A 12,663-nucleotide genomic window follows, 5' to 3' on the forward strand; every position below is an offset into this window, starting at 1 on the left:
TGTTACATCTTTGTTATTTCTTCCAAATAATCACTCTATGCACGAGTTTCCTTAGCTTTAGCCAGCCAGTTCAGTAAATGTTGTAACTAACGCCACGGCGGAACATCTTTCAGGCCGTTAGTTACACGGTTAGGCTGTTCATTTAACGGTTAATAAAGCTAGTGGCTGCGATATATATAATAACAAACAATTATATCAGACAGATAAACGTTATCGATTAGTTCTGACGGTACGATTTCTTATGATAAAAGAGCAAACAAAGTTTAAAGTATAAAGTATATTGAATGTCGGTATACACAACGGTTTAAACTTATATAACCGAAGGAGTGGGTAATAAACTTGAGGTTTTTTTCTTTTTTTTTGGCTAAGTTAAAGCATAGTGCCTCCGTCCGTAGATGATTGAGGTGTCGAATTAATTGATATGATTCTCATACCAAGTACATAAACAAAGTAATTATCGTGTTACCTTTACTTTTCTTAGTAACAAGAAAATGTATACAAACACTAAATATTGAAATTATGTTTTGGAAATTTGAAGTGGGTTATAATTTTAAGACTAGGCAGTCATTAAAATCTAGTTAACAACACAAGCTCCAATGATTTACCATATGCCAAGAATTGTCATACTTCAGTGAATACTAAAGGTGTGTTACATTAAGGCGCAGTCCCGGAAGTATCGTAGCAGGATACACGGACTATTAATGATAAAATATAATTAATAGTATTTTGTCTTTCGTTGTTACTTAATTTGGATTTCGAATAACTGACCATCTTCGTAGCGAAAGTACCTAAATATTTAAATATATTTGTACTCTTATCTTAGTGTCTACGTTCAATTCCACACCGGTCGTCATATGGGTACTAATTAATATTTTTTACGCGCAATTAATATAGTTCATATGGTAATAATATCTACGCAAAAACTTTCAAACTTTTGTCAAGAACAGTCAGCTTTGACTGCCCTTCAAAAATAATTTTATTCTTAAAAGCCCATATGTTTTTCAAACGAGCCCATGGGATGCTCATAATAGTCATGGCACATATTCTAGTGGGTGTGTTGAGTACACTCTAACTTTGAATAGTTGGAAGTATCTTTTAGGGAAGACCCAAGCCTCTTTTCTGTTATCTAAAAATAAACAAACTGAACATTTGCGATATAAATTTATTACATATTATAATTACAATTAATAATATACGTGATTTGATGACGATATTATCAAGATCTTATCAATAAGCACTTTCGTATCAATCGCTATCGACCGACCGGAAAAAAACTGAACATGTTTTTCTTAATATTACATTTAAAAGATTAATTATTATTAACAATCTAATTATACATATTAGGGTGGGCTTTACTCAAAGGCATTTTTTGTGTTAATAAATTCGTTCCAGCGGGTAGTGGCATTATTTATTATTATTTAATTAACTATTACTTTAATGAAGCCTTTACCTAAAAAACTTACTTACAATTGATACATTTGATTATTAAAACACAGTTCTTAAAGTATATTATTTTAATTTAACTTTTTCAGCGACAGCTGCGTAATAAGGTTCTATAACCTTTAACATAGTTACAATGTTCAGTCATTTATGTTAAAACTGGCTGATAAACATAAAAATATCAATAGGCATTACAGTTAAGTATAGTATGAATAAATTTTCTATTAGAGGTGTCAAATGTACAATTATAAAGAAGACGCGAATCGTTCCCAAGTACTGATTTCTTTAAATAGCGCATTGCCAGGACATTCCGTCGCTCCGACTTGTCGGTGTCCCATTAGCTTATATTCACGACTAACGTAACCCAGTTCCACACCGACCTTCACAAGTTCCTTTGCAACATTCAGTTGCATCTTTTCAGGAACGGTAGCTGAAATAATGCTTTAATATAAACGACCAAGTGAAAACACTGTTTATTACTCAGTATTCTATATCTGAGGTTCACTCTGTATATTTTCCATAAAGGATAGAGTGTTCTATTGCACTCGGTCTAAGGAGATACGGTAAAAACACCGTACGACAAATCCAAAACGTATTTGTAATACGAGATTCATATAGTCCGGTCAATTTAGACATCCAAGGTTACAAAAAATCCCACTTGGCTGAATATTGGTAGAATTGTCCAATACACTATTATAAAGGAAATGTGAAAAGTCCTCACGTGCAAAAAAATTACTCGGGGTTAAAGCTCACATTAATAACAATAAAAAATCCGAGGTTGATACTTAGCGCGAGGATTAAAAAAGCACGAGGCATCTCACTCTTAATTGTTATTGTAATTATAAAGAAAGGAACCTTATTTAAGAAAATTATTTAAGAGTTTCATCAAATCAACGTATAAACTTAAACTTTTTCAGATCATATGCATTGAAAAGTAATGAACCAACTAACCTCCATACGTATTAAATAGCTGATCTTACCAACTTCATCAAATTTTATTCTTAATTCGTCCAAAAATTTTTATCTATATACTCTGATTACTTGAAGACTGGATCTATTGAAGATAGATAGATCTATGTATTTGAATGATGTTATCACGGTGAAATAAATGTTACAGGCACTTTGGAAGTGTTTCTGGTATTTGTGATTAGTAAATTTGATTTTATAAACGCAATTACGTCTGAAGGATAGCCATGTAGCAGCAAAAAGGTTTTTTGAATAGGTTTTAAATTTTCTATGAAATTTAGCTAAATTGTGAACTGAATAAGGAGTAGTTTTGTAAATAGTTTATGCTATGGCGTGATACTTACATACCCAATCACCAATTAAGACAATACCAATACTGTTAGTGTTGAAACCAGCTGCATGAGCGCCGACGCGGTTCCACCCTCGACCCTCGTACACTACTCCATCGCCGCCCACTGCAAAACTATTTCCACACATCTTAATGCATAGTTGTATCTATGGGGGGGGGGGGGGGTAATATTTCAAGACCTTAAGTATGCAAATAGAATAAATCCAATTTTGTTAAGTTTCGTATATGTATTATAAAATAAATAGTTTTAGCCGAAATCGTTTTGTTTCCTTTTATATATATATTTAGACTTGCTTTTTTTTATATTTGAGGTAGTAATGAAACACAGATATACGAGACAGAACACAATTCATGTGTGATACGTAGATTCTAACACAATGTGAGAATAGATAAGTCTATAATTACGTAGTATAAATACATAATTCATTTTCTCTACTGTCAATTCATTGTCCTATCGGCCAATGCCTCCTGGCGCGAGGCAGCCCCCATCAAGGCTATAGGCGGCTCCGTATCAGCGAGGTGCGAACCAATTCACCACCCGAAGGGGGCATATGCCCCGTATGGGCTAAGGCATCCCGCTCGCGAGGGAGGATGTTACAAGAACCCGTACCTGTACTGTCAATCTAATCATTCTGTCCATAAAAAAATATCTATTAATTTTTATGTTTTTAAAGGAATTAAAGTGCTTGTTTAGTCGCATCGTGTTTTATAAAAACTAGGCAATTTTTTAAGTGTATGTAACATCAAAAAGAATTGGGAAGTGCCAAGGTATACAAAACATTTCTCCTACACCAGGATACTGTCCTGTTCTCAATAATTAACCAAATGATTAATAAATTTATTCGTAAGACTTACTTGTATCCAATATCGTTCCATCCATTTGTTATCTGATGTGCATACTGCATAGAGCGCATTGATCTAGCGCATTCTGCCCGACTGTGGCAGACGTCTGGTATGTAGCTATGATGTATTATCACCAGGGGTACTGGCGTGTTCTGTTCTGTGATAGATGTTGGTGGCTTCGCATTCCATTCTTCACGCGATATGAATGGGAAGGGGTAGCAGTATGCTAAAATACACTCTTAATCATACAGCGGAAAATAAAATGTTAAATCCGTATAATTGACAGAGGGTTTATTAGGTTAGGGAGAGGTTAAACTGATCGCGTCACAATTAACACATTAAGTGCCCTTTTCTCGGAGTCTAGCGGGACCACAGTAGCGGTGCCACCCACTCGGATCCGTGCGAGCGTCCCGTTCATTTTTTTAAACCATTACCAACCCTAGCTCTCGAGTCCAAGTATTCGGCACTCGACGTTCTGTATGCCGACCACTCAAATCCGAAACATATTTTTTTAATAAAAATAATATCATTCATACATATTTTCAAACATTCATAATATTTACTTAATGAAAATTCGCCATAAATTTTTGGTTTCCGGCTATTACTTTGTATCCACTGTTTAAGCATAATATGTTAAGTCTGGTAAAAATACTCAAATCCTTAAAGCTGTAAAAGTTTAGTATGCTTAGACTACCATCGAACAAGAAGACAACATCAAGTATATTATAATTGTTTTTACCAAACAGTGTCGAGTTTTGCTATAAAATAATAGCAAAATAGATATGACGCATTATACGGAGGCATTGTGCAATATTACATTGAAAATTAGCTAATCTACTTAACGGAGACGAATGATTCAATTAATTCAAATACTCACATATTTTATTAGACCTTTGAAATTTCGCTGGAAAGCTTTGTGATAATACGACAAAACTAAGGAACATAACCGCGTAGAACTCCATTGTGACTAAAACAAAATATAGGTACACAATTATTAGTACAATATCGAATATCTTTATTAATTTAAGTGCTATCGAGATTAAATAAAATCACAGCGTGCTCAAAGCATTTTAACAAGCGATAAGCAAACTATTAGATATAAGAATTATTTTGATACATGCTTAATGGCCCTTGATATTTCGTTTTCGCAACCGGTTTCACTGTATTAGATATTTTTAGAATTTTTAGGTATGGCTTTTTAATTTTATTTACGACGATTTTTCTTTTTTAATAAAAGATATATCATAATGATGAAAACTGCACAGTTATACACTCATTTTACAATTAAGTATAATACAAGAGTTTGTACAATCCAAGTACATTTAATACCTACTATGAACGTTTCCTAGATTTAGTAAAATAAGTAGTGAAATAAAAATAGTTTAATTATACCAAAGACAATACAATAATATATAAACATAAATTAGTGAATGCAATAGAAAAGGTTTACGGATGGACACCGAAATGTTTTAAAATCTAATTAAAGTAACAAATCAAACGAATAGAAAATCAAGAAAATACTCACTCATTTAAAATGCAAATGATCTTGATTTTAGCAACGCCTGATTTATACTGTACTATAAGGCTTTGGTATAAACAATAATATGTACTAATTGATTGATAAGCGACTCACTGATATTTGGTGATATTTCATAGAGATGACTCAACTTATGTAATGTTCATCTCAATCGGGTAAGCCCCTAATCGAACATGTTTCCACAGCCGCCCTTGTGAACCTCAGATAAGTTAAGGCTCAGTAAAAAACGACTTCGCGACTTTTCTTGTTACGTTTGAAGAGTTTTTAAATATTCTAACCTTTGAATATTGGGTTCATGTTTTATCTATTGATAGTTTTGTAAGAGATATCAAGATTAATAATATCTCTTTCAAAACGATTCATAACTAGTAGTAGAAAGATATGTTAAGCTTATATGTTATGTTATGAAAATGATTATAATTATTTTGTTCTTCATATAGTGCCATCTCCTTGCGAAGGTTGGCAATCATAAGCTAGTTTAATTTTGGTCTTCTTGGACTTGGTGCTTTGACCAAAACATTGTCTTAAATTTTTCAATATCATTATTAATACAAATTGTTTACTCATTTTCTGTAGGGATACTCTATTTTAATAACATCCGAGAGGCTTTTTTATCTCTGCCTTTTAATAAATTTAAGAAATATATTAAAGTAAAGCTGTGTAAAAAGGCTTACTATAAAGTTATTGATTATCTAGTTGATAAAAGGGCCTGGGACTAGTGCTGGGCAGGCTGCCTCTAATTAATTTGATATATTTGTTTTAAATATTGTTTGATGATTTGCTTTTTTAAAAGAGTACCGAGAGTTTTTTACGCCGGCTTTTTCTCTCGGCCTACACCCTCTGTCTTTGCCGATGTGTAGGGATGCCTACAAGTTCGAATTTAATGACGTGGCATAAGTGATCCCTTGATGATCTTATGTTCCAAAATAAACTTTATTTTTTTTATTTTTTCATAAAGTTAATACATAAGAAAAAAATATTTATCTGTCTTTACATACATCTATAAACTTTAGAAACCAATATTCACGTAAATTGCTACCTGTCATTACGAGTTCTTTCCCCTTTTCGTTGACGTCAATGAAAATGTTATCAGTTTGATAATGAAATATTGTATTAATTTAAAAGAATCGAATTTGATTATCTTTGTACATTACCTAGGTTATACTGAAAATGTTAAGAAAATGAAAAACGGCTTAATGTAGAAAGTTGCCAATACTGTTATTGTTTTTGGAAGTAATCTCCGTTCCTTTCTACACATCGCCGCATGCAATGGAACTACTGAGAAAAGCAGTGGGCCCATTCTTTCTTAGGGGTCTCTTCTATGGCATTTTCGTTCGCTTTCATCGCGTCGTCAGGACTCGTAAAACGAATTCCATCTTCTACCGCAACTGTCGCGAAATGACCTTTCCGACTTAATAATGAGGCAATCATCTTTTTTCCTTGACTTCTTCCTATCGAGTTAGCCGATCCTCGAAAGGAAACTTTCGGGTTCGTAGCAAAATATCCAACTTTCATCAGCTTTAAAATACAGCATTTGAGTCACCGCCGTTGAACTTATCTAGCGTATGGCGACACCAGTCCATGCGAAGGTGCTTCTGGTCGTCGGTTAAAGTATGGGGAATCCATGTGGTACAAAGCTTCCTTAATGTTCGTGTAATATTTTTCGAACTCGACTCATACCTTGGCTGGCCCGTATCTGCTGAAAGGTCACTCTCCTTTTTTTCTCTTTTATGCGTCGCACAGCACTGTTGTCATCTTCAGTAGTCGCTGTTAAAGGACGTCCCGTAACAAGAGTTTTAGATTTACCGCCAATTCACAAAAACAAATGAAAAATGCAATTAACTACAATAGGTCACAATTAAAAATAATACCTACCTAAAATTGAAATTCAAAAAAGTTTTCATTAGGAATGATTCTAACTAGCCCGTTCTAAACATTTTCAGTGTTACCCACGTACGTGTCATGAAAAGTTACTACACTGGTTATATGTGGGTATGTAGCGTCAGAGAGATGAACTTAACTGTCTAAATTGAAAAATTCTACAGCTCAAACTTCTAATAAGAATTTTTGGGTCTTATCGTTTGATAAGTGATATAATCATAAAGACGTACCCGTCTACGTCATCTGTATTGACGCATAGTATATGCGATGCTCGCTACCGCGATACCTGATATAGGTAAGTATGTATGTCCTTATATATATTTTATTTATTATTTCTCCACAAGTTTTTTATACAATATCATCTTTCTTTATAGTGATAGACATAGACACAAATCCGTATTTAATTATTTTGTTTTCCACGAAATATTGGAAGCGAACTTCCCCTTTTAAATAGTTAACCAAGAATAAGTATTTAGTCTAAAACAATACTATATGGTCTGTTATATACTTCGCCATACTGATTGCGTAGTTGTAAAGTGAAGGAAAAAGAAGATAATATGCACACTGTGTTCGATAAAATTGCGGATATGTTAGAGTAAGGCGTAAATCTTAGACGTGATCGAAGATTTACGCCTTACTCGATCGATCGATCAAACGAGGCTCTTATACTTAAAAAAACAAAGGTGTTTTCGACTTAAATAAAATATTGTACTGTGAGGCTAACGTTCCCTTAACTCGAAAACTAGGTATAGTAGAAAATGACCACATCGTTTGTTTTATTGGGGAAGTACCGTGGCACTTGAACTGAATACAGAGAAATAAAAGCAGGCAATCAAGAAATGTAGCATTAGTTTAGCATTGGTTATCGGACGGCCATTTCACGACGTAAATTCGCAATCACAATATTTGAATATGTTGTCTAAAGTTGTATTTCTCGTAGTTTTCGCGTCGGCTAGTTGTTTTCCTAGATTAACTAGTAAGTATGTTAATGATTGTTTTATTTTGTGATTGTCAATTATTAATAAGCATAGTTATCACATCTTTTATTGATGAAATTGCCGCTGAGTATTTTTTGATGTTCATTACATTTTTTCGTGTGATTAAATAATTTACTTAATTTTTTGCTTTAATTTTAAATACAAATTAGAATAATTTATTTACAAGTTTTTTAAGGCATAATTACGCAAGGAATTTTTTTATAGAAAATACTATATAGGAAAACTTATTGAATTATCACAGTATTACGACTATTTATTTTGAACTTAAAATTATAAAACCGCCCGATGCGATGTTTCGGTTGCAGTTACAAATAAAATGCAATGTTGACAAATTAAGTAAATTTTTGTAATACATATAATTTAGTATTTATAATAATATCAATATCATTTTTGTTTATATAAAATTATAAGAATTAAGGATTTTTTTAATGTGTTTATCTTATACGATAACGCTATTTACACGATAACCTACTATTTACGATAGAACATCTACGGTTAAGCTAATTTGAACTTATGAATATATATTTTTACAGTTATTACGAGATAAGTTTGCAAAACAATAAACAAATGAGTAAACAATATTTATAATAAAATTAGTATTTTTAATTGTTATGACATCTGAAATAAAACTAAACTAAATCTTATTTAGTAGGATTTTTAAGTTATCCTACCAAACATTTCTATGTGGTAATTTTCACCAAATATGTAAGGTGGTACGTCTAATTTAAGGACGTTTCCCAAAGCCCTTACGAAGTTGCAAATTTCACATACTTTCACAAGAAAACAATATATAATCCAGAACGTCCAATACACGGCTATCTCTGACCGTGTTTATCTGTTTCCTTACCTAAACTTATTATACCTAAAATATAATGTAAATGAAAAGGAATAATATACATATACCGTTATAATGTGAAATTTTGTAAATACGTTTAAAACAGACCCTCTTAATCTACCGTAACATAGAAAACAAAAATTATCAAAAATAGTAGGTAGTTGCGAGTGATTATTTCTAAGACTAACTTATATTCCAAATATTATAACAAAAACACTATTAAAATCGTTTTTAGTAACAATATCTATCTATACATCCATACCAGGTTTGACATCCATACAGGTTGTGACACCTCTCAGTTTCTACATGCGTTCAGATTGGCATGCTCAACGAGCTACAGATTTAACCCCGCTGTCAACTCCAGTACCCTACGTAATTATACATCACACATATAAGCCCGACGCATGTGCAAGCCACCAAGAATGTATCACAGCTATGCAGTCAATGCAAAGATACCACATGGAGAGCTTAGATTGGGGTGATATTGGATATAAGTAGGTATTTTTATTGGATGAGTAGTGGTTTTTAAATAAACAAATGTAAATTGGGTATGTCGGACAGAACATTTAACTATAACTATTATACGATTAAGTTTCATACTTTAATCAAAAATATGTTGTGTATTCACTTGATGTACTCGTGTATCTTGTAAATATAAAAGTAATAGACATCGAGTTTTTTACTTTTAAATTTTTTTGTCTTTTCTTTTTTAAATAATCGAGTAATATTTGAAGGAGATAATTACTTACTAATTTCTTTCAGCTTCTGTATAGGCAATAGTGGAGATGTTTATGAAGGGAGGGGTTGGGAAAGAAAGGGTATACACGCAGGCAAAGCGAATGGTGTCAGTATAGGTATATGCCTAATCGGTGATTGGAGAGGTAATTATAATAAAAAATACTACATTAGAATAAGAAATAGAAACGGTAAATCATGCTCACAAAAAAAGAAAAAAACTATTCTTCTGGTTACATTAAAACAGCGTGTTCTTATAAATTGTTGAACTATTTTACTAGTAATTTTATAAGAAGTTTTATAAAGCTTATAGTGAATACAAAATATATAAGTATGCTAGTATTTTAAGCAAGGAAAATAATTTTTACTAAGTCTCTTTATGAATCTGTCTCTCTTACTTACCTTAACACGTAAAAAATATACCTGACATCGGTCGAGCTGATTCGGAGTAGAGAAACCTAGGATTTCTTCAACCAAATATACATTAATCATATTGAATAGCACTTAATTGTTATATAAAGTATAATATTAAATACAGGCACAAAGGATTTAGGCATTGATACTAAAACGTCTGATTCTTTTAAGTAACTAAAGCAATCATTAACCCCTTTATCTCATATTATATTAACGCTGATGAGAGTTTGAGTTTGTCATTGGAATGTCTATGAAAAGATAACTTGTGTTTTACAGTTGATCAGCCACCACAGGCCATGTTAGAGGCTACCCAGGCTCTAATACAGATGGGAGTTGACAAGGGCATGGTCAATCCTGACTATAAGTTAGTAGGCCATAACCAAGTGATGGCAACAGAATGTCCCGGCACTGCCCTCTTCGATATTATTTCAAAATGGGATCATTTCTCAAATAAATTCAGTGTAGCTTAGGTATATTAATAAAATATAAGAGAGTGTTCCTTAATATTGTACAGTCATGTTAATTTAATAAATTAGTTATCTTATTTTAATCCTCATTTAAGACCATTCCTTTGTCCATACCTTTTTTAAAAATTAGAGCTGAGTTTTACTTGTAATTATTTAATTTATATATGAAAGTAAATAGTAAAAAAGTGTTCTTTAAAGATATGTGATTTAAGGCTGAAGTAATATTAATTTCAAGACAGATAAAGTACTAAATACAAAACAAAATATCTTTGCTGATGCTATTATGGTATTTGACACTACCAACAATATCTTAATCGATTTTTTTTAATAATAATAATAATAATCTTTATTTTCTTCTGTATCATCATCAACATCTTTAAGTGTATTAGTTAGTTGAATCATTTCAGTCATCCATTACGCTCTGCACTGGCCCTCCTGGCAATCTTCATGACTATGTTGTTAGTCTACCTAGTTGGTGGGTGCGGTTTTTTGATTCAAGAAGCCGGCGGGTCTATCGGTTCTTATCTATGCGTGGTATGTGGCCTACTTACCGCAAGATGTTAGAATACAATTTTCACGAATGACCTAAGATTTGCCAAGCATTTGTATGAGCGTTATGGTTTCGCCTTCAAGACAGGCAAGATGATTGAAGACCTTTTTTATCTCCAAAAGCAGCCCATGCCAGCGAAATATGTCTATCTACTTCAGATTGATTTTGCATCCCAGTGAAACCCAAGGAGGTCTACGATATTTACTGGTTCTTTCGATGCTTGTCATAGTTATATAGTCTTGGAAGACTTTATAACTATGACAAGCATATTTATAAATAATAATCTTTAGGCCCACCTTCGGCTTAGGTCGCTGAATACGGTAGGCATTACCTGCAAATTTAGCATTAATATACTATATAAACACATTAGCAGCTTCATAAGCTGATGCGCGATTTTTTTTCACCATAAGCAAAATTAAAAAGTTCTGTATACGAAAGTCTTAGAAAACCGTTCCATATTTCCTCACCAATAACATGTTAAAATAGCAGAGGAAAATCTGGCAAGGATTCTATTGTTTTAGACTTAAATACATTATACAATGCATAGTTGAACCTAATTGAGGAAAAAAAGACCGATGCAGTAGCAAATTGACTGGAACTTTACATATCCTTTATCTATAACCTGTTGTTATTATAAATCTCCTGAATTTAATATTACGAAAAGATTGCTCAGCTTCGAGTTCATCACAAAAAAATATTTAACATGATTTTTACTTGAAACATTTGAGATAAATAATAATAAATAAAAAATGTATTGTTGTTTCTTTAATTTTTACGTCAATAAATGAGTATGAGACAACCCCCGTAAGTAGTCAAGAGACATTTGTGTTGGGGTTGACTCGCTACTTCCCTTATCTATACAAATTTTTTGTCAGTATACATTCAGCTTTTAAAATAGTTCCATTCAATTGAACAAAATATTAGTTTAGTTTCATTTGGCATTTTCGTAGAATTTTTTTAATCTATGCGCTAAACCGCTATTACCAAATAAACTATACATAAAATACATTTATACTAAAGCGTAAGTTACTTTTTTTTTATTCATACAATACCCAAATTGTAAGTACTAAAGTCCTAGAGAAGTATGTATATTCAAGATAAGAATTCATAAAAATGCTAGTCTTGCTTCAATCAATACTACAAACTGTAATTGTTTTATTTTTATCCTACTCATTGTATACGTCTATCTTACGGTTTCGATATTTGTAAATATGTGAGAAAAATGTATACGAACAATACAATAATTTACCTGTATAGCAATTTAATTTTAGGAGTACATTGTCTTCACATATAATTATTTAACTAATGTATACAAATATTATAAATTCTATTTATTATAAAAGAGTAAGTTTTGAGTTCCTTGCCCATTCTTCTCCACACGAATCTAACTTTTGGCAGAGGCAACTAGAATCATCTTTATATTTTATTTAACGTTCGAAAGTGACCTTTTTGGTGGTCTAATTGTAATAAATTATTGAATTTGAGTTGATAAATCAAACAAGAAACAGTTAATCAATATTTAGTCCTAATAGTTAGTATATAATAATTATATTATTTAATTAGTTATTAGAATATAATAGTTAGTATATTATATTTATATTGCAAAAATGATGGACTAATTATTAATATATTATTAAAGAACTATATT

General features: G+C 32.0%; 2 protein-coding genes across 2 annotated transcripts; one reads left to right on the top strand and one right to left on the bottom strand.

Annotated features, from left to right (window-relative positions):
- Positions 1-1,146: 1,146 nt before the first annotated feature.
- Positions 1,147-6,945, bottom strand: LOC111004389 (peptidoglycan-recognition protein LB). The gene is made up of 5 exons (XM_022275401.2): positions 6,816-6,945; positions 4,476-4,565; positions 3,611-3,824; positions 2,751-2,869; positions 1,147-1,870 (listed from the first exon to the last, which is right to left on the bottom strand). Exons 2-5 carry the CDS (start codon positions 4,558-4,560, stop codon positions 1,686-1,688), a joined length of 603 nt encoding a protein of 200 aa, XP_022131093.2. The 5' UTR covers positions 4,561-4,565; positions 6,816-6,945; the 3' UTR covers positions 1,147-1,685.
- A 908-nt stretch (positions 6,946-7,853) lies between these two features.
- Positions 7,854-10,539, top strand: LOC111004356 (peptidoglycan-recognition protein LB). The gene is made up of 4 exons (XM_022275357.2): positions 7,854-7,992; positions 9,115-9,343; positions 9,612-9,730; positions 10,275-10,539. The coding sequence occupies exons 1-4, from the start codon at positions 7,929-7,931 to the stop codon at positions 10,466-10,468; spliced, it is 606 nt and encodes a 201-aa protein (XP_022131049.2). The 5' UTR covers positions 7,854-7,928; the 3' UTR covers positions 10,469-10,539.
- Positions 10,540-12,663: the final 2,124 nt, after the last annotated feature.

Source organism: Pieris rapae, chromosome 14, assembly GCF_905147795.1.
Source record: "Pieris rapae chromosome 14, ilPieRapa1.1, whole genome shotgun sequence".
Lineage (NCBI taxonomy): Eukaryota > Metazoa > Arthropoda > Insecta > Lepidoptera > Pieridae > Pieris > Pieris rapae.

Coding starts and splice junctions, on each gene's coding strand:
- LOC111004389 (XM_022275401.2), bottom strand. CDS start 4,560: ATGGAGTTCTACGCGGTTATGTTCCTTAGTTTTGTCGTATTATCACAA. Junction 3,825..4,475: donor TCAAAGGTCTAATAAAATAT/GTGAGTATTTGA, acceptor AGTGTATTTTAG/CATACTGCTACCCCTTCCCA. Junction 1,871..2,750: donor CTTAATTGGTGATTGGGTAT/GTAAGTATCACG, acceptor GCATTATTTCAG/CTACCGTTCCTGAAAAGATG.
- LOC111004356 (XM_022275357.2), top strand. CDS start 7,929: ATGTTGTCTAAAGTTGTATTTCTCGTAGTTTTCGCGTCGGCTAGTTGT. Junction 7,993..9,114: donor TTGTTTTCCTAGATTAACTA/GTAAGTATGTTA, acceptor CATCCATACCAG/GTTTGACATCCATACAGGTT. Junction 9,344..9,611: donor TGGGGTGATATTGGATATAA/GTAGGTATTTTT, acceptor AATTTCTTTCAG/CTTCTGTATAGGCAATAGTG.